Source organism: Chelonoidis abingdonii, chromosome 18 (genome assembly GCF_003597395.2).
Source record: "Chelonoidis abingdonii isolate Lonesome George chromosome 18, CheloAbing_2.0, whole genome shotgun sequence".
NCBI lineage: Eukaryota > Metazoa > Chordata > Testudines > Testudinidae > Chelonoidis > Chelonoidis abingdonii.
Genome location: NC_133786.1, coordinates 6380609 through 6403013, shown reverse-complemented (window position 1 = coordinate 6403013; position 22405 = coordinate 6380609). Strand labels below are relative to the sequence as shown.

Here is a 22405-nt window from a genome sequence, read left to right as displayed (position 1 = left end):
AGACACAGAACAAAGGACCCACACCCAAAACTTCCCTCCCTTGAGATTTGAAAGTATCTTGTTTCCTGATTGGTCCTCTGGTCAGGTGTTGTTTGTTACCCCTTTCCAGGTGAAAGAGACATTAACCCTTAGCTATCTGTTTATGACAGGCTGCAATTTGTTGTTCTTCTATAACTGGGTTTGGGCCAGCAGGTTACACTGCACACTATTTGGGCAAATTGTGGCGGGGCGGGGGGGAGGAGTCAGAGAAATAAAAATATGTTTGTAACAGAGGCAACAGAGGAATATTTTAATAATTGCCCCCCCAAATTACAAACGAGTGCTAGTAATTGTATGGGAGACAGTATCCTGTTTATCTGTTTTATGTTAGCATTGGATGGGTCAACCAGTATTAGGACTCCTTTATGGTAGACGCTGTACATACACTTAGTGAGAGACAGCCCCTGCCCCAAAGTGCTTATCTAAGTAAATAGGCAAGAAAGACAAAAGGTGAGAGATGAACATAATTTGTTGGGGAAGAATCAACATGGTTTTTGTAAAGGGAAATCATGCCTAACCAATCTACAACAATTCTTTGAGGGGGTCAACAAGCATGTGGACAAGGGGGATCCAGTGGGTATAGTGTATTTAGATTTTCAGAAAGCCTTTGACAAGGTCCCTCACCAAAGGCTGTTAAGCAAAGTATGCTTTCATGGGTTAAGAGGGAAAGTTCTCTCATGGATTGATAACAGGTTTAAAGATAGGAAACAAAGGGTAGGAATCAATGGTCAGTTTTCAGAATGGAGAGAAGTAAATAGTGGTGTACCCCAGGGGTCTATACTGGGCCCAGTCTTTTTCAACATATTCGTAAATGATCTGGAAAAAGGGGTAAAGAGGCAGGTGGCAAAATTTGCAGATGACACAAAACTACTCAAGATCGTGAAGTCCCAGGCAGACTGTAAGGAGCTACAGCGGGATCTCACAAAACTGGGTGACTGGGCAATAAAATGGCAGATGAAATTCAGTGTTGATAAATGCAAAGTAATGCACATTGGAAAACATAATCCCAGTTATACATGTAAGATGATGGGGTCTATCTTAGTTGTTACCACTCAAGAAAGCGATCATTGTGGATAGTTCTCTGAAAACATCCGCTCAATGTGCAGCATTAGTCATTAAGAAAAGGATTGATAATAAGACAAAAAATATCATATTGGCTCTATATAAATCCATGGTATGCCTACATCTTGAATACTGTGTGTAGATGTGGTCTCCCCCTCTCAAAAAAGATATATTGGAATTGGAAAAGGTTCAGAAAAGAGCAACAAAAATGATTAGGGATATGGAACAGATTCCCTGTGAGGACAGATTAATAAGATTGGGATTTTTCAGCTTGGAAAAGAGATAACTAAGGGGGGATATGACAGAGGTCTATAAAATCATGACAGATGTGGAGAAAGTAAATAAGGAGGTTTTATTTACTCCTTCTCATAACACAAGAAGTAGGGGTCACCAAATGAAATTAATAGGCAGCAGGTTTAAAAGAAACAAAAGGAAGTATTTCTTCACACAACGCACAGGAACCTGTGGAATTCTTTGCCAGAGGATGTTGTGAAGGCCAAGACTAAAAGAGGGTTCAAAAGAGAACTAGATGAATTCATGGAGGACAAGTCCATAAATGGCTATTAGCCAGGATGGGCAGGGATGGTGTCCCTAGCCTCTGTTTCCCAGAAGCTGGGAATGGGCGATGGGATGGATCACTTGATGATTACCAGTTCTGTTCATTCCCTCTGGAACACCTGGCATTGGCCACCGTCAGAAGACAGGCTACTGGGCTAGATGGACCTTTGGTCTGACACAGTATGGCTGTTCTTATGGGGGACAGGAGGTATCGTTATGCCCATTTTGCGGATGTGGCGCTGAGGCATGGAGGGATTAAGGGTAACACCTAAATCCCATTTTCAAAAGACACCCTTGGGAGCCCAAGGAAATCTCTTTCAAAGTCAGTGGGACTTAGGCTCCTAAATGATCTGCCCAGATTTCACACAGGAAATCTGGGCAGATTCTGGAATTGAACCCACATCTCCTAAATCCAGTGTTTTAGCCCTAAAATCATCCTTCCCATCACTGCTAAGAATCCAGCACAAGCATTTTCTAAATAAAGGTTTCTGCTCCTTTAAAATGCAGAGCAAGGTCTTATGTGGGTGGTGGCAGTGATGTAAGGTGTACCATTAATTGAGCAATTCATATGCTAAATGTGCGTTACAAACATTAACTAATAAGTCCTCACAACATCCCAGGTAGCATTACTCCCATTTACCAATGCAGAAACTGAGTCAGGCAGGGAGATTAAATAACTTGTCCCATGCTATAGAGTAAGCAAATGGAAGAGTCAAGAGTCCAGGCCTTCCAACTCTCATTGGTGCTGCTTTGTGGGTACAGACTTGAGTATGTCTCAGTGAAATAACTGCAGATAATATCTGTTAGTGGTTTCCACTTGTGATACTAGATTATGATGATATACACGTTTCATACAGATATAAAGGCTGTCTCCTCTCTCTGTCCTTTTTCTCTGTCTGTAACTTCAGCTGTCAACTTTATTGATTTGGGGGCTGCTGAGTTCAAGGTTTCTGTTTCAGGTTTATCTCTACAAATAATGACTGTGTTGAGGTATATTGGTTTTTATTGTGCAGATCAATTCAATTATGGTCACTTCCATGCCAATGGGATGTGTGCCTCCATTTAATTCTAGTGTGCAACTGCTTTAGCTTTTAAATACTTTTCCCCACCGATGAAGTCATTTGGAAGCAACCCAGGCTTGTTAGGGAGTAGTTCTTTCTTCATCAGCCAGGAGAGAGATCCAGTTTGTTCTGCTCTGCTGACATCTGCCATGCTGCAGTATTTTATGGAGTGGCAACCCACAGTACTCTGAGCATAGTGTAGTCCCTGATAAGGGAAGCATCTTCGTTCTTCACATTATGGCACAGGTAGGGATGGAAGCAAAGTGCGTCTTTCCGAAAGCACACTCACCAAGTGCCTCTTCAAATGTGAAAAATCCTATTTACAAGGGTTACATGTGTTCAGGAGGGAGTTGGGTACACCATGCATTGCAATGCCTAGGCAGCATACTTATTTGCTCTTAAGGAGAATCAAGGTATGTCTACACAGCTGATGTTAAAGCGCTGTAGTAAAACCACCTCTGCAAGGGGAATAGCAGCCAGCGCTGGGAGCTATGCCAATTTACAGCACTGTCTGCACTGCCATTTTACAGCGCTGAAACTTGCATCGCTCAGGGGGGTGTTTTTTCACACCCCTGAATGAAGAAAGTTTCACTGCCATAAGTGGCAGTGTAGACAAGGCCTTAGAAATGAAACTTCCTGTGTGAATCCTAAAATTGATTGTAAATGTGGAGAGCTCACACTCTGTGTCTCAGTTTTCCCATCTATAGAATGGGGATAATATACTGACCTCATTCATAAAGCGCTTTGAAAACTCAAGATGAAAAGTGCTCTAGAAGAGCTAGATATTTTTGTTTATTTTATTATTAAATATGGATGCAAGGTTGTTATGAACAGGTTGTGTGTGTCTAAATGGGCAGAACACTTTTGGAATGTGGCAGTGATGTGTTATTAACAATAATAAATACTCTTCTTGGAGTAGTGTCTCTGTGGGTGCTCCATTTCAGGGGTGCTTACGCCCTGCACCTTTGATCAGAGATTTTTGGTAGCAGTGCCCATTCAGTCCATGCAGGCACCCTGCACATTCTTGTGTCCTGGACTGAGGCTAAATATAGGTTTACATGGGCTACCGTCCTTAGTTCCTCTTCAACTGCCTTCAGCCAGAGACGAAGTTTAGTGCCAGTTCATCTCTTTAGAGTTAGAATATATTATATAGACCTAGTTCTTTAGTTAATTTATAAGATTCCTATTACTTTATAGTTGTTGGAACTGTTGATCCTGTTTTCTTTTTTCTTAACAAAAATAAAATTGTTTTTTCTCCTATTGTGGGGGTCAAGAACAATTTTTTTCTTGTATCTGGGATGCTGAGCTCCCTGGATTTTAACAGGTGCTTCTCCTGTTGAGCAACAGAAATAGGAATTCTCAGTGTGTTCATTGCTTGAGAGACTTGCATATGCCAAGCAAGTGCAAGATTTGCACCTCTTTTAAGAGAAGATCCTGAAAAAGAGGGAAATTAAAGATAGATTTTATTAATGAAGGAGCAAACCTTAAAACTGACTTTGGACCCAGATGCACAGAACCCCCTCGAACAGGGGCCACTACTTTTGTTAGTTCCCTGTCTGCATCAAGATCACAGTCACCAAGAGCTTCAGGTGAAGGCAGTGTCGAGACCCTGGTCTCTGACACTCTACATAAATGAGGTACCTATAACTGCTCCTTTGGTACCAAGGGCTTCCCACTCAAAGACCATGGATCAGAATAGCAAGTTCCTCCTCAAAGAAGATTCAGTCACTGGAGACCTGAAGCCCAAGAAGAGTGCGGTTGAGGCTCCAAGTCTTTCAGGGACTGTGAAGCACTCTGACTTCATCTAAGTCCCATGCCTCAGCAGTAAAGGGCACAGTACTGAAGATACAACTATGACTGCCATCAGAGCCCACGGTAGCAAGGGAGCAGCCTCACTGGTATCTGTGGGACCCTTGATACCGTCGTCAGCACCCCGGACAGCAACATTGGGAACAACTGCGGTGCCTGTACCAAGGTCTGTTGTTTTCCCGGTACCACAGTTCTGGTACCTTAAAGACCTCATGGTCCCGAATGAGCCTGAGTCTCCCCCCTTTGCAACCTCAAGACACCTCTTGGAACCGAAATCTGCAGGGTTACTGAATGCACATATTGTAGTGAAATTCACTACTTCCCAAGCCTCTACAGGGAAGAAGGATTGTCACCTCCTGTACATTATGTGAAGGAGCATTCGGACTGAGACTCAGAACTGTCAGTTCAAGGCTCTCCAGTTTACTTGAGGAGATGTTATTCCCCTTTGCAGATGCAAGGAAGGCAGGATACAAGACCCGTTCTCGTTAATACCTGGGAGAACCAACAATGTCTACCCACGCCCGCTCCCCCCCGCCTCCCCAGTGCCTTATAGTCCTCCTCCTTGGTCTTCGGTGATCCCACGGGCAATGTACTGCTAGCAATTTTGAGGGCCCCGGTTCAGTTTCAGAAGAAACTTAGAAGACCTCTTCTTTGGTACGTTCAATCTCTCCCCTCCATGCCGAATCAGTAAAGGAGACCTTTGAGAAGCAATAGGTCAAACCCCCACTGTTCCCCTTACAAATATTGCTTCTTCATAGCCTGAGAAGGCAGTAATGTCATCATTAGCTGATGACCTTTGGCAGTTCCAGACTTTGGAGAAGTAGGTCATGGACATGCTTCATATTCCTCTGAAGGAATTTTGGGCTTCCCATCCTGGACATGTTGCATACTTCTGCTTCAGCACAGCTGGCACTGCCAATTAGTGATGCTCTTGTTGAGCCAGCCAAGACCACGTGGCAAACTCCAGCAGCGGGACCTGTACATGCCAGTGTTCCAGTAAAAAAAAATACTGCGTCCCAGACAGAGATTGAGTTTTTGTTTTCACGTTTGGCACCAAATCCTCTGGTGTGGATGCAGTTAATAAAAGTGGGAGATGGCATATTCGTAAAGCCACTTCATATAACAAGGACCAGAAGTAACTGAACCTTTTTGGTTACTCTTCAGCAACATTTACAGTTCAGGATTACGAATCATCGGGCACTGATGTCAAAATGTGACTGTCTGAATGATAAGTTTAATAACGCTTTTATTGGCCATTTACTGCAGGAACATCAAGATCAGTGTAGTGTCATAATACAGGAGGTCAGCTCTTGACGAAGACATCTTTGCAGGCTTCACTTGATGTGGCTGACACTGCAGCCAGGTCTATTTCTGCCACAATAGCAATGAGATGAGCTTCCTGGCTTCAGCTGTCTAGTTTCCCCCAGGAGGTTCAAATCAACCATTGAGGCCTTACCATTTAATGTCCGCAAGCTCTGTGCAGACAAACTCATTTCATGCCTTAAAGGACTTTTGGGCTACACTTGGATCCTTGGGGATATATATATATGCCTGCAAATAAAAGGAAATTCAGCAGTTCTTCGTCTTCAGAAAGATTCCGTTCTACTCAATTTTCTACCTTCTGTAGACCATCTGAACTGTCAGCTAAGTGGTTGAGATTTTTATAAAAAGAAGACTACTACCTCGACTGCTTTATCCCAGCCGCCAGAGTCTTCCAAACACTAGTTTTGATGGTTATGTCAAGAGTCTCGGCCACCCAGTCGTCAGGGTGAGTTTGTGAATTCGATGACGGGCAAGGCTTATCTCCCTTCTGACGGGTTTCTCGCTCTAAAGAACCTTTTCCAAAGAATGCTGCTCAGTCCTCAAGTCCTAAAAAGGCCATGTCTGCACTGAAGATGACAACTTGCATTTTTGTAACACAGAAGATCAGGTTATCAATGTCTCCAAGCATGGCCAAGGATAGTTTACGTGCCCAACAAACAAGTTTCTGTACTCAGCTGGGTCCTACAGTCACTCACTCACCTGATGAAAGGACTTCCTGGGTTCGTGCAGGAATCCTGTTAATCCAGAATACCCCTATGAGTCATTATAACAATGGACACTTCTCTCTTGGGATAGAGAGCACATTTGGGCCCTCATGCAGCCCAAGGCAAATGGTCACAACAAGAACAATGCTTGCACGTGAATCTGCTAGAACTGAGAGCAGTCATAAATGCTGGCCTCCACTTTCTTTCCCTAATCCAAAACAAGTAAATCAAGTTCATGATGAACAACATAGCTTGTACGTATTATGTCAGTCAGGGAAGAGTGTATTCCCCCTCGCACTGCACTGCAAAAATAAAGCTTTGGAATTGGTGCATATCCAACCAGATAATCATTTTGAGTTCTTACCTCCCAGGTAAGTTCTTAACCTCCCCTACGAGTGGCTGCACATTTTACTAGATCACAGTCTACGTCTGTAGCCCTACTCAAGGACATTCCAGTTGCAGAAATCTGCAGAGCTGCAACATGAACCTTGGTACATACGTTTTCCAGCTGTTACACTTTGGTTCATGCTGCTAAATCAGATGCTGCAATAGGCAACACGATCCTCTCTTCAGTGCTGGACTCTGTTCTGAACCGCCCACCTTGTTAACGGGATACTGCCAGGGAGTCACTGGAAGTGGAGCACCAACAGGGACACGACTTGGAGGAGGAGGAGGAGGAGCGGTTTCTCACCTTGTGCAGTAACTGGAGTTCTTCAAGATGGTGCTGCACTCCCACCTTCCTTCCCCACTGCTTCAGAGTATTTCCGTGGGACTTTGCGGCAGAGAAGGAACTGAGGGCAGTTTGCTCACACAGCCCTATATAGCTTCAGTACGGAGCAATGTAGGGCATGGGCTGAATGGACACAGCTACCAAAAATCTGCAATCAGTGGTGCAAGGCGCACACACATCAAAGAACTCCAGTTACTGCACAAGGTGAGTAACTTCTCCTCGACCTTACTGCTGCAAAATGAAACAGGGAGAATATATATTGACGCAGATGATCTGTCTTCTTTCTATTTGAAACAGTTTCTGAGAGGGAAATGTATAGGGTTTAAAAATTGAGACTGCAGTTTTCAAAATCTCCTAGAGGATTTAATTTTAGCTGGAACTGGATATCCACAATGTATGGCCTTGAAAGTCTCAGCCTGAACCTCTCTAGGAGACAGGGTCCTTAGCCTGCCATATTCTAAGCCTTCTCAACTCCACTCACTTCCAAGGGAAGGCTTTGTTCCCTTGTGCTTTTAAATAACTTTTTAACCAAGACACTCCTGCCTCCTTGGAGTTTCTGATAACATCACCACCTGTTCTAGTGCCATTGGTGGTTTATCACCACCAGGGATCCCAGCTTCCTTATGATTCACCAGATCTCCGTTGTTTATATAATATTTTCAGTGATAAATTGTTGCAGGCTTCCAACGGGGAAGAATATGGTTAGTAAAACAGGTTAGAACAAGAAAGGATCATCAGACGCAACATTTCAGCTGGGATGCTCTGTGTGGGCAGAGTAAAACCAGCTCCATTCTCAATTTTCCTTTAGCTCAGACCTTGCAACCTATATGTCACCTCTTCAGTTCTTCACGTTCATTAATCCCTTGATTTTTTTATTTTTAATTTTTATTTTAATATTTTTTAATTACAATAGATGTCTGGCTGGCTGCCCTTGAATCTTGGCCAGCTTGAGGAAAACTACAATTTGAGACCTTGCCTTTGAGGGTTAGAATAAACTAACTCTACTTGAAGACTGACTTAATCCTTCCTTGAGGTCCTAACACTGACGACCTGCATTGGCCCTGTTTACACTGCCTCTTTCTTTTATAGGAGAATAGGAGAACAATGTGGAAAACTGCAAATAAGCAATAAGGAGTTCCGTTTTAAAACACTTCAGGTTTGAATCTTAGCAACCAACATCAATAGACTTGTTTAAGCAGCAACCTTTTTTTTTTTTTTTTTTAACACAAAGGAAAAAGAAAGTTTTGCCCTGAATGCTTTCAAGTGGGTTTTCTGAGACTGAAAAGTCATTAACCAGGACACAGGGTGATTGACACATTTATTCTCTGACTTGCACCATGCATTTATCAGACCAGACTTATTCCATCTGTCTCTTATGACCCATTATTACTCAATTCCTGTCAGTTTTACCTGGTACACTACAGAAATGTTGTCTTGTTTATACAGTTTTGCGTAAATGTGTTTGAGATGGTTTTTATGACAATTCCACATACACTTTGTAAACTGGAGGAAGTGACTTGTAAAAGTGCATTATGGGGCAGTCATTTGGTGTGGCTATTTGGTATGGATTTATAGCCCACTTCAGCTTTTTTCTCTTGTGAGTTGTAATGTCTTTCAGCCCCTTGGTTTATATTGCTGTTTTGTTTGGCTAGATTTTACTGCTGATTTCAATGTGTGGCCTGATATTTTGTATCCTGGAACCTGCTGGCTGGCATGAGATATATGCAAATCTAACATCACATTTGTTGCAGTTTGCAGTCATTTGGGGGATGATCTGTAATGATTATAAAGGGTAGACGTGATCAGAGAGAGAGAGAGAGAGACAAGAGTTTAGTGAAACAACATAGGTGTGATCTTGTGGTCTGAACAAAGGACTGGGAACAATGCCCACCTGAGCTCTAATCCCATCTCTTATACTTCCTTTGTGACCTTTGGGCAGGTTACTTAACATCTCTGCTTCACCTTCCCAGTCTTCAAAATGGGAATAATCATATTTTGTGTGGCCTATTTTTATTTATTTATATATATTTGCTTCCTTAGATTGATAGGAGTGTGAAAGCGCATTTAAGCAAGTTAGGAGCCTAACTAACTCCCATGGAAAGTCAATGTGAGTTAGGAACCTGATTCACTTAAGCACCTTTGTAAAACCCACTAGGTACCTATCTGCATCTTTGGGCACCTGTATCACTTTGGAAATCTATCCTTATGTGCCCTTGACACAGAAATTATAACCTAGAAGCTGAATCCAGCAGCAAACTCCACCCTATGATAGCAATAACCAGATAACCCATGCGGCAGACAATTGGTGGGGACCCCACCTTACACAGGCGCACTCGCCTCTCCAGGGACACTGCTAAAAAGGTGAGCGTTGGTATCTTTGAAGGTGAACGGTTTTGAATTATTTTGGTCCAGTTTCCATAGTCGATGGGCACCTGTGTCCTTGCCCTCTTCCAAACCAATAGATCCCACGCTCCTTTTGGCTCAGCTTAGCATTGTGACGAGGCCCCGCTGTGGCTTTACTGCTCTTTGAGAGGGGATCTTCTGAGCTGTATGAAAGGGGAATTGAGAAGGACACATAAGCTATTAAAATTGCTAAAAGGAAAACTCTCTCCATTCCTTTCCAGCTTGCTTCCTTTGGAGCGGCTGAAAGTAACAACCTTGATAAGAGAAATTCCTTATGCCTCACCTGCGCAGAGGACAGAAGGCGCTTGGTAATTCATTTGCGTTCTGAAATACCAGTGCCATGAGGAGGATAAAACCTGGGAAGAAATATCTCGTGCTGTACAGCAACAGCTCGTATATCTTCTCCTCTGTTTAGATGTCAAGAATAGTATTTTATTTCTCTTTAATTTTTGTTTTGTGCAGTAAGTTTTAGGGACCTGTCTATGGAACACTAAGGCCTACACTTGAAAGTTTTACTGGTATAACTATTGCTGTTAAAGGTGTGATTTTAAAAAAAATCAAAATAGTTGTACAAATAAAAGCCTAGTGTGGACACAGTTCTACCAGTATAAACTGCCTTATACTAGTAGTTATTTCCCTTCCTGTACAAAACCACATTATAACTGCATCCATACTCAGGGCTGGGGAGGATTGCACCGATTACTGTACAGTTAAAGTGGTACGACTGTCTAGTGTAGACAGAGTCTGAGGCTTCAGGTAAGCACACACAGCACATGCTTCAGCTCCATAAATGTCAGTGGAACTTAAGCATGTGTGGTGAAGTGCTTTCCTGAGTGGTGCAACAAGATAGTCCAGCCTGAAGCTGATTCCATTCCTAGGCATCGCAAGGTGTGTCTCTGCTCTTGTAGCTGTCTCATTTATATTTTATAACCCCGCTTTGCCATTACCTTAAGACCTACAGTACAAAAGTCACTGTGTCAGATAAGAGAGAGGTATTGCCAGGAAGTAGTGTAGCTCAAGATAGTTGACTTAAACTTTATCTTTGTTCTTTAGTAATATGTGTATTTTGAACGTGGGTCATTTCTTGCAAACCCTACAGCATCTTGAAGGAAGGCCATGTTTGTGGCTTGATCTTTTATTTTTAAATTTTGGTAGCTCATGGGAGGATGTTAGGCTCAGGATTTAGGAGTGAACTGTGGGAGGAGATGAGTGAAGTTATCTGAGTGTGCAGGAGTAGAGGGTGGAATGGGGCTGCATGCTTATAAAATGTCACCTGAAGGCCACTTTCTGGCTTGGCATGGATGGGGTAATAAAAAGGAAGTAAAGAATTCACACTTTCAAATTTCACCTTGATATAGAAGCACATCCTCATGCAATTGTGCCTTAAGGTGGGAAGGACAGCTGGGAGGGCAGATTTAAAGAAGGAAAAATAGGCTGCTGAAACTAGAATGGCTAAAGAGCTGAAAAGCAGAGCTGTTTGCAAAATGGTAACAATTTTGTGAGAGTGAGTTTGGTTTTTCTGACAATTTATAAAAATTCTGTATCTTCCAAAAATTGCAGCCAGCTTCAGTGAAAAGCACACAAAGTCCATGCAGTATGCTGCTGTTAGAGGTGAGTCAGCTGGCACGGGCTACCTTTTGGGTGTCTTAATTGCAGTGTAGACGTACACTATGGTATCAAAAATGAGATGACAAGGGAAGTGAGAGTAAAAATAGCTGTAGTATTTCATCAGCAGTTGGGGATGTCTCTACCAATGGTATGTGAGTTCCTATGGGGGCTCATTGGTTATATAGGTATTCTTTTAACGAAGAAAAATTATTAGTTATTGTCTTCCCATCTCACTGCCTTACTGTCTTGCTCCTTCATTTAATTGCTTTTTGCTAAGCTTCTTAGACAATACTGGAACTTAATGACATCCATAGTTTGACAGCGTTTGTTTAGAAGGTTAGCTACAGTATGTACAACCGTTCAATTTACATTCATTGTTCCTGTTTGAATGACTGTAAAAAGTTAAATGATCACTCGCTCTGTGTGGAATTCAGCTGAGCAGCTGCAGTTCTATGCGATATGGTCCATTAACCAGCCAAAAGGCCCTGGCTTGTGCAGTAGTTCACTGATTGCTGAAATACTGTAAAAATGACATTGCTGCAGGGAGACTCAGTGGGAGGTCTCATTCCCCAGACCAAACAAATAATTGAGATTCCGGTAACGCGCACACAAAAACCAACACCCAACGACAACAAAAAGACGGCTGCTAAGGTTATGAAAGATTAAAAGGGGAAGACAAAGCAAGGGTAGAGGATTGGAAAGGGTCTGATTTCAAGATGAATTAAAACACCCTTGAAAATGAGGAGAAGAATTAACCATTTTAGTCTATGAGTAAATAAAATAAAAGCCCAAGGAGAGATGCTGTAAAATTCTCAACCTTGCTGGGAGATGCTAAGGAATGAGCTGAAAAATTCCTTGAGTCACCCCAGTGATAAAACATGCTGGGATCTCCTTTGGTAATGCTTTCACATTCCCAGGCTTCTACGATTCAACGCCTGGAATGTCAGTCACTTGGGGCCGGCAAAGGGAGGGAGAGGTGGGAATGGGATGCCTGATCCGGGAGCAGGAGATACACAAGTTGCTCAGGGCCTCATAGGATGTGGATGTTTAAATGGAGCAATTATCAATTAACTCTAGCACCTTGAAGTGCAGGTGAGGTGGTTGTTTCTTTGAGTTGTTTCCCCGAAGGGGAATTACCTAGTGTCCAGAGGTTGGACATGATATCGCCCAGAATGGGAATAAAAACAACAGTGCACATTCTTAAGCTTTTCTTATTATTTATTTGAATTATGGTGACACCCAGGAGGTCCTGTCATGGATCAGGGCCTCATGGTGCTAGGTGCTGTACAAACAGATGGTCCCTGGCCCAAAGTGCTCACCATAAGTATAAGGCAAGAGACAGATGCATACGACAGCCAGCAGGAGCCCAAGCACTCAATGAGACGGTACTAGTCATCGTGATAGGGAGTAGTCTCAGGACACCAGCTGTCTCTCTACTGTCAGATTTTTGGTAGGCAGCTTTAGTACACCTCTACCTCAATTTAACGCTGTCCTTGGGAGCCAAAAAATCTTAACATGTTTTATAAGTGAAACCATGTTTCAGAAAGTTATACTGAACTTGCTTTGATCCATTAGAGTGCGCAGCCCCCGCCCCTCCGCTGCCAAGCACTGTGTTACTGCGTTATATCCAAATTCGTGTTACGTTATATCAAGGTAGCGGTGTATTAGCTTTGGCTGTTTTTACTGCAATTTCATATTTCTTGTTGGTACCAGAAATATGCAGCTACCAGGGGCTGAGGAACGATGGGGGTTGAGGGGAAAAATTAAAAACGCTCATGTAATCTTCCTGTGGTCCCCTCCCCCCCCCCCCTTTTTTTTTTTTTTTGAAATAGCAAACTAAGGTCATCCCACCAGCAAAAGACCCTTTTTAACTACAGTTATGTCAAGGGACACAATTAACCATGTGTTTTTAAGCACATCTCCAAGCCATACTGCATCCAGAGCTTTAGCACAGTTCAGTATATGTTCAGCGTCCCATCTCTGCTACAGGATGGATCAATGTGGTAGCCAGGAGAGGAGACGAACACGTAGCCTGCTCCAGTGGAATTTCTGGTGTGGATGGGCCCTAGATTTTGATTTTGTGTTGTTGCCCCACGCTGACTCTAACAGCACTATCCAATCTCTTGGTGTGGTGAATAAACCAGTGCAGTAAATGTATTGCTATGACTATATCCCACTCTTTGCATCAAGTCAAGGAAGGAAAAAACCAACAACCCAAATTGTCAGAACAGGCTGCTCCTGCAGTCTAATTATGACTTGCATACGATACTCCCCAGGAGCGCAAAACCATGGGAGCATGCCAAGTTTGTTCTCTGTGACACAGGACTTTGGTTAGGCAGCTCGGGACAGCGTTCTAGGTCAGGGTTCTCAGCCTAGGGTACGTGGAGATCTTCCAGGCGGTACATCAGCTCATCTAGATATTTGCCTAGTTTTACAACAGGCTACATGAAAAACACTAGTAAAGTCAGCACAAACTAAAATTTCATGCAGACAGTGACTTGTTTATACTGCTCTATATACCATACACTGAAATGTAAGAACAATATTTCTATTCCAATTGATTTATTTTATAGTTATATGGTAGAAATGAGAAAGGAAGCAATTGTTCAGTAACAGCGTGCTGGGACACTTTTGTATTTTTGTCTGATTTTGTAAGCAAGTAGTTTTTAAGTGAGGTGAAACTTGAGGGTACACGAGACAAATGAGCTTCCAGAAAGGGAGACTGGAAAGGTTGAGAACCACTCCTCTAGGCTGCCCTTCAACGGAAGGTGAAGATCCAAAGGTACTTGCAGGTTTGAGCAGGAGGTAACCAATTCTGGTCAATGCCTTGCTCTGTAAAGAAGGATTTTATTTCCAAGGCTCTATGGGGTAAAAGGGGCTTCATTTGCCCAACAGTCTCTGGAAAGCAGCTTGAGATACTGTGATTATAGAAGGTAAAAGACCAAATTGCAGACTATGTTTCATGGTACATTAGTCTGAGATGTATCTGTTTATATCTAGGGAACTACCGAAAGTGTCTACTCCTTTCCTTGCCCAGGTTGTTCATCTGCTTCTGTGCCTGATGTGAAGCAGAACAGCAGTAGAGTGGATGGGGTGGGGAGGGGGAATAGGGCATCCAAGTTCAACAGTGTTCCTGGCAGATGGCATATATTACTTGATATAAGGGAATTTGCCACTTGACCTATTCACAATCTGTGTCACATGGCAAATGTGGCATCTTGTGTAAGAATAAATCGTACACCTCCTTGGTTTCCGATCCAAGTAGCAACTAGGGAAGCAGCCCATCTGTGCTTAGCTTATGAGATCTGACATGATCACAGGCCCTCAGTAACATGGTCAACTAAACACTAGCCCTTTTTTCTTTAGTCCCCCAGGTCCTCAAGAGCTGCACCGAATTCATTGAGAAACACGGCATTGTGGATGGAATATACCGCCTGTCGGGAATTGCGTCAAATATCCAGAAGCTACGGTATGCCTGCATTGTATTTGATGAATCCCAGCACATGCTCATTTAAATGTTCTGGTTTCAGAATCGTTGAGTTCAGTGATAAGCGGTGGGAGTCTTGGAGAACAGGTGGGGAGGTACCATCACAGCAGCTCTCCAGTGCTTGCGTCTGCTTCATGAACAGCATGCTGTAGCTCTGGAACATTTAAAATCCCATCTCTCTCTTTTTCCACAGAGGTTCTGAAGTGAAATGACAAACTTTGTCTACATGACAAAGTGTGACTGGTTTAACTTAAATCACCTTTTTAAACCAGTTTATTAAATTGGTGCAACTCCCATGTGTGTAGGCCCTTACTTCAGTTTAAGGGCAGCATATTTTGATTTAGCTTAAACCTGTTTCCAGTTGACTTAAATAAAACTTTAAAAAAAAGTTCACTCTTAGTCTGAAATAAGTGGCTCATCATGGGTTTGCATTAATTGTAACTATATCAGTTTAAATTTCCATCTTAGTTTATACCAGTGCAGGTTTCCCAGTAGACAGGGCCTTGCCTGTCTTTCTAGAATACTGTTAGCCCATCTCAGATGGGCAAGGAACCCTGCACCCTTGCCGTGGAGGTTGCTAGCTGGAAGAACTCATTCTCCTTTGCCTTCACCTCACTCCATCCCACTTCACTTTTAAATAAGATCTAAAAATTCTCTCTGCTCCTTCCCCAAAGAGCTTATCTACACCTGGAGTTATTCAGCAACAGGTGTTCTGAAATAACTATTCCTGAATTCCTCCATGTTTGGAGTCTCATATTCTGGAATGGGTGTCTTGTTCTGCATAGTATCAGAGGGGTAGCCGTGTTAGTCTGGATCTGTAAAAACAGCAAATAATCCTGTGGCACCTTATAGACTAACAGACATTTTGGAGCATGAGCTTTCGTGGGTGAATACCCACTTCGTCAGATGCATGTATTCACCCACGAAAGCTCATGCTCCAAAATGTCTGTTAGTCTATAAGGTGCCACAGGATTCTTTGCTGCTTGTTCTGCATAGAGGATCAGCAGTTTGATTTACATCTCGTGGAGAAGTGAGCTTCAGCAACAGCAATCCTCTACTCACCCCTCCCAGTGGCCTGACTCACTACACTAGTCCCTGGCTAATTGGAAACAGGAATTTCCATGCACATATTCTAGTGGGAAGCAAGGCTTGCCAGTCCTGGCCCTCTGAGTGCAGCTTTTATTTCATAAACATTTGTGCTTTGGGTTTCTCACTCTCTTTTCCTCTCTGTGTGAAAACCAAGGAAATGCACACGGGTTTTCTTCATGTGGTTCCTGGCTCTGTTCATTCTTGCTGGACTCTCTAGCTTGCCTCCAAGGAATTTTGGCACACAGTAGTTTTGATGTACAGCAGCTGTTGATAGGCCCTGATGTTCAGTGTTGCTTATAATTTCAGTTTCCAGGCTTTTGAAATTTAAAGGGGGTAAAGTTTTCATTTTGGCCCATGGCGAATTTTACCTAGGCAGCTCTCAGTCACAATCACTGGGGTTAGAGATGTAAATTGCCTGCATCAGTGTTGAGAATAGACACTTTAAAATACAAGGGTATTTACCTTGTTATGGGAAATCTGATTTCTGGGCTAGTCAGTTAGATGTAATTGCAACCGACGATGCCTCGTAAGAAACCATTCCATTTTGGAAAATCGTGAGTACGCAACAGCACAGGCGTGACTCTTGTGGCTTTGGCTCTAAGCCATTTATTTCTTCTGTGAAGCATGCTCTTGTGTTCCTTTGACTCTGATTTGTTTTTGGCTTTTCTCTCCCCTCTCTCCCTCTGTCTGCGTTTCTCATCTCTAGCCACGAGTTTGACTCAGAGCAGATCCCTGACTTGACTAAAGATGTTTACATTCAAGATATCCACTGTGTGGGCTCCCTCTGTAAGCTCTACTTCCGCGAGCTCCCCAACCCCCTGCTCACATATCAGCTGTACGAGAAGTTCTCAGTAAGTACAAGCCGATATCTCGGTTTCCACAGATTGGGCAACGTCATTGTGGGTTTGATCAACAGGAATGACAGAGCCACCTGTTTTGTAAAGCCTGGTAACAGAGGCCTTATAAGATAGGCAGATTCTGAAATGGATCCTGCTGAAGATCTTTCTTTCTCTTTATGTTTAAAAAGGATTACTTGTGAAAATGGGGCTCTCAAAAGCTTTGGCTTAGGGCAGCTCCTGTTTGGGCATGCTACTCCAACAACTCTGCTGCTGAACCTAAACTAGCAGCCACACACTGCTGTGCTCATGTCCAGCACTCCAGGCTCACAGTGCCCTTTGCTGTTCCCTTACTGGGATCCGCGTACAGTTGTAGCAGGGCACAATACCCTGCTCTAGACTTGCAGCACCAGGAGGGAGGCACGTTGGAGGTTTGAATGATTGTGTGAATCCTCATAGCATTTGAGGAGTCCCCAGCAGAAACTACAGATGGCATAGCCAGCAAGGGAGGGCATTGATGGGAACATAGGTTGCTGCCCTCCTTTGGGATGATTGTCACCCTCCCTGCAGCACAAGGAGTCACTCTGCGCCATCAAGGTGCAACTTACAGCTCCTGGGCCAGCTTCATTGAATCTTGCCTTTAATGTTAGTTGAATGCAGGCCCACCTCCTCAGTACACAGATACCATGGTGAAGAGGGCAGCCTAAAGGCTTTGGTGGGAAGATAAATCCTACAGATCTAAATGCCAGCAAACTCAGCGCCATCTAAACTGTTTCGTTTGCATTAGCAAACACCCAGTGTTAGCATCTTAATTTGTTTTGTTCCAGGATGCTGTGTCTGCTGCTACAGATGAAGAGCGATTGGTTAAAATTCATGATGTCATCCAGCAACTACCCCCACCGCACTACAGGTTAGTGTGCGTAGCTTTACCCCAGCACACGCATTCATTCTTTTTCTGCTCTGACAGTGCACCAGGGCCCTAGCTTTCCATCCTCAGCCTGTCCAGGACCAAGGTCACCAGTGCAGACGAAACCGAAATCATGTTATGCTAAATATTGGGACTTGTGCTGCAGCACGATGGTGTCACTTGTTTGGCCGTTATGCAATCATCACTTATGAAGGGAAGGCTGATATTATTGTGTGCTTTCTGATTTCCTCCCGCTAAGATGGCCGCATTCTTCCTGCATAGTTGAGCACACTTGGAAGGATCGCTGACTGCATAACATTGACATATTTTAATTAGATCAGTAACAACACATACTGTACATAAATCTTATTTGCCTTGCTCTATACAGTATGCCAGGAGGGGATGAATACAGAGCCCATCACAGCCAAGTAGTCAGATTTCATTATAGAGAGGGGAGGTGGGTGGTGAGACTTTGCACAGGATATTTTTAACGAGGACAAAAACCGTAGGTTGAAGTAAGAGGGGGAGGAATGAAGCAAGTAGCAGGAGAATCAGAACTTTGTCAGGGGTTTGCCCAGCAAGGCCAGTTAGTCTGGTGACAGATGAAGATGCTGCATCTGAAATAATGTGAAAAAAGCAGCACTGCAGAGGTACAAATGTAAGTTGCACGGGTGCAGCTGTGGCAGCACATCTATTTAACTAGCAGGGTTGGCAGGGAAGGTATTCTGCAGACAGTAGAGAGGAACTGCTATCCCACATGCATTACAGAAAAGGAGGGGACATTTGGGAATTGGGCAGTCGGAAAAGCAGCATAGGAATCTGAGCCTCTTTTTTTGTCTTAGTGAACTGCCATGCCATGCTGCAGCCACCCAACCCCTCTCCTTTCCCCTGGGACTCTCCTCAGCATGGCCCCGAATGCCCTCAGTTATACCATAGACTGTCCCCACACTGGAGTGTGCAGTAACTGGCTGGACCATGCCTGTTCTACAGGGGGCAAGTTGTTCTGTTGGCTGGATGGGCAGCAAGGCCTTTCTGATGGTTGCTGTGATGTCAGTGTGCCATAAAGGAGTCTCAACGGTGACTCTGACTACTTAGACCATTGCAGGACAACCTTGTAGCCCTTTAGGCCTTAATTCACAGTTTTATTCTGTGCCTCTTTCCGGTTTACCTTCCTCATGTTCCCCAGCTGCCTCCTCTGTCATTTATGGCAGGGGGCTGGGGATACCTCAGCTTGCAGTCTTGCTCTTGTTCTGTGCCCGTTTCCCCTGGCCAGTTAGGTCTAGGAAGGGCCAAAGTGAAAGGTTCAGATTTGATGGCACCAAAATATTGTGGGCCGCTGAGCCAGGAAGCAGCCCCTCTTGTTCTGAGTCTGACTCTGGATCGGAGCCTTAAGGGCAAATTTGGCTAGATTCAACTCTGAGCTTTCCTCTCCCTGCCCTCACACTGAAATTCAGAGTGGGTTGGACGTGAGGTTCTTCCTTTGATCCATCTCAGTGCCTGGGCTTTCGTATTACCACCCGATCCCATCTGCACTGAGAGAACATAGGGACAGAATAGCTCTGTAATTAAAATCTCCCATGAAAACCCCCCTTTAGGAAATCCCCATCAATATAAAGCATGCTGTTGTCTTTCCCAGCCCTGCCTCACTTATTGAAGCTGTGGCTGGTGATGCTTCTGTAATCACTCTCTGCCCTAATGTCTGATTTTGATGTATCAGCCTTGTTATCAGAACAGAGAGAGGGCTAGGAAAGGATAAAAACCCAGGTGAGAGCAATCACATTTCACAGGAGATAACTCTGCTGCAAGTGTTCCCCCTAGTGGTGACTGGGCAGAGATGGTGGTTCACTTGAGGTTTCCTCCTAAATGTTCCTGAGGCTTGGCTGTGCAGCCTTTTTGGAAGAAAAGAGCATTTTTATTCTTCTAATAATCATCAGCCAAGCAAGAGTTTCCAGGCTGCTGATGGTGGTGCTTGGCAGCACAGGCTGTGGAAGGGCAGTGCAAGTCTCGAGGGGTTTTGCCCATTTCATCTCCAGTAAACGCAGACTTTTTAGCTTAAGGCTTTATCCCTACATGGCTTTGCACAGGGCATGTGTGCAAAGAGAAACCAGCAGGGGTGCCAAGCAGGGAAGAAATGAAGACAGGACAGGTCTGAGGAGACTTGAGATCCTGCACTCACTCACCTCTTAAAGTTTATTGCTGTTAGTAAGTGATTGAGCAGACTTAACTTGGGGGCTGTATATCAGCACTTGTGTTAGTGTGAGAGCAGGTTCTCTTGTACCCCCATGAGCTATACCCTCAGTGCTCCACACCAGCACCACAGAGCACTGACCCCCCGCTGCTGCCTGTAATAAATACACGTAGCTCCTGAAAATTCCCAGGGGTGCTTGCCATCTGTGCTGCTGAAAAGTAATGGTCTCTGAGTGTGTGAATACGAGCTTGAAAAGTTTCACCCTGTATCTTATTTAGATGTATAAATATATATCTGCAGGTGTTCATACCATAAACACCGTACAAAACGTAACAGAGATCATCCTATCTTGGTTCTTAAAGCTGGGATTTTCAAAGCAGCCTCCTACCAAATGCCACTCTGGTTCCTAAATAAAAGCATCCTCCACCTTACACAAAAAGAGAATAAAATAAGCCCCTTCCCAGTAGTCTGAGATAACTTCTTGGGCATGCTGCAAAACCTATCAGATGCAGGCTGTGCCTGAGCAAATGTTTGTTTTCTGTTGCACAACATTGAGCAGCCAAGTAATGAACTTGAGAATGACTAGCTGGTCCTATTGCCTGTTAAGCTAGTGGAGTTGCTGGTATTTTTGCCCACATCAAGTTTTGTTTGCCCACCCTTGTGTTCTGTTAAATCAAGAGACCCTGCTGTAATTATCTGCCCAAGGCAACATTTTTGTCTTGCTTAGGGCACATCATTCCTTCTTTTGCTTCCAAGCAAATACCAGTTAATTCATTGTGTTTTTTGCCAATTGCAGCAAGCCTTGCTAATGGATGTTGAATGATTTATGATTTGAATCAGTTAACAATTTTTTGCATCTCGTTCTCATTTTTCAGGACACTGGAGTTCCTAATGAGGCACTTGGCTCATCTAGCTGATTACTGCTCCATCACAAATATGCACACCAAGAACTTAGCAATTGTCTGGGCACCGAACCTGCTAAGGTACTTCTGTTGGATTTTCTCTCACCTTTACATTTGAAACACGTATCAGACCTGTTCCCCCCAGGAAACGCTGCATGCTGAGGTTATTTCATGCTATGTTCCCAAGAGGATGATAAATGTCAACACCCAGAAACCCCCGTATGGTTTTGAATCTTCAGTTCTTATTCAGGCACAACTGCTATTGGTTTTTCAGTGGGAGATTTTCCAGAGAAAGTGCTTTGAGACTGGGCAGGTTTGAACATGTTGGACCAGGTCTCCTTCTAGTGTAAACAGCATCATTTCTATTGACGTCAGTGGAACTACAGCAGCTGGCCTTCTGAGCCACTGGGCTGTTTCACTGTTATAACTCCACTAATTTTGACAGAATTACTTCTTATTTACAGTAGTGTAAATTAATGGAGAATTAGGCATAACTTTTCCCTCTCCGTGGATACTATCTCCTTTGGTCATGCAAGAAAACTGGTTCCATGCTGTGGCACCACTGACATCCCAGTGCAGCAGTCTGTATAGTTTGACGTGATATATATGGCTAGTAGATTTCAGGGGTGCTGAGAGCCATTGAGCCAAATGGTAAACCCTATATCTGATGGAAACCACTTCAAGCCAGGAGGTAAAGCAGCACCTCTAGTAGGTTTCAGACATATGGAAATGATCTTGCCAGACCCTTGGATAAACTTTGTCCTCTGGAATTTCCCATGTCACATGACCATCTTACAATGCCATCACTACTTTCAAAACCTTAGTTAAACAACCAATCCCCCACCTCCTTGTTTTATTGTGCTAGTTCCTGGACTGTCCAATTACAATCCTGAGACATCTGAGTCAGTGTGTCCCTCATGGGCAGTTAACGTGTGTGAGCCAGTCTCTTCTGCCTGGCAATTTTCTCTTGGTTAAGGCTACTTTTGAATGTGGGGGTCCTGGCTGAGCAGGGCTAGTTGGAGATTTTCCTAGCTCATGGGGAAAAGTTTATTTAAAAGGCTGCAGTGAGATTGTTCATGTCATTGCATTGTCAACTTCAAGTGCACATGGAGGGAAGGGGACAAAACAGGCAAGCCTTCGGTATTCAGCTCTATCGCTCCCCTCAGTCTGGGCCTGCAACAGCTGCTTCTCCCTCCACTAGGAGGACACTGCTGTTGACATAGAGTCAGATCCAGACTGAAGTCATCACAGCACCAAATTCAGCGTGATGATTTGCACAGCTCTTTGAACACAAAGGGAGTTATACCAGCAGAGAATCTGTCCCTTAAATTGCTATCTGGATCCATTATGGAACGTGGTCTAAGTGGTGTTATATACCTGGTCGCAGCAGTACAAGCCCACTGTGCTCAATGAGCCCGTACCCATGGTGAATTTATATTGAAGTTTAATCCGCCGTGCATTTCCTTAGATCGAAACAGATAGAGTCTGCCTGTTTCAGTGGAACAGCTGCCTTCATGGAGGTCCGAATCCAGTCGGTGGTGGTAGAATTCATCCTGAATCACGTTGATGTTCTCTTCAGCTCCAAACTCAGCTCAGTCATACGAGATGGGGCAGGTATGTACATTCCTTGGGGGGGGGGGGTAATTGTAGCAAAATTAGGGGAAAATTTTAGCAAGAACTCTAGCCTCTCAAGTAGAAA

General features: G+C 43.8%; 1 protein-coding gene and 1 long non-coding RNA gene across 7 annotated transcripts in view; one reads left to right on the top strand and one right to left on the bottom strand.

Moving 5' to 3' along the window:
- The window catches only part of ARHGAP32 (Rho GTPase activating protein 32), a 341478-nt gene that overhangs the window by 305291 nt on the left and 13782 nt on the right, over positions 1-22405 (top strand). For all 6 annotated transcript variants that reach the window (XM_075073474.1, XM_032802390.2, XM_075073473.1 and 3 more), the window contains 5 exons: positions 14664-14766; positions 16580-16724; positions 17537-17619; positions 20680-20787; positions 22175-22320. In XM_075073474.1, the coding sequence (XP_074929575.1) occupies positions 14664-14766; positions 16580-16724; positions 17537-17619; positions 20680-20787; positions 22175-22320 (585 nt within the window). The remainder of the gene's footprint in view (positions 1-14663; positions 14767-16579; positions 16725-17536; positions 17620-20679; positions 20788-22174; positions 22321-22405) is intronic.
- The window catches only part of LOC142047894 (uncharacterized), a 122271-nt gene continuing 109571 nt past the window's right edge, over positions 9706-22405 (bottom strand). Inside the window, exon 3 of the long non-coding RNA XR_012657197.1 lies at positions 9706-9832. This is a non-coding gene — a long non-coding RNA (uncharacterized LOC142047894). The remainder of the gene's footprint in view (positions 9833-22405) is intronic.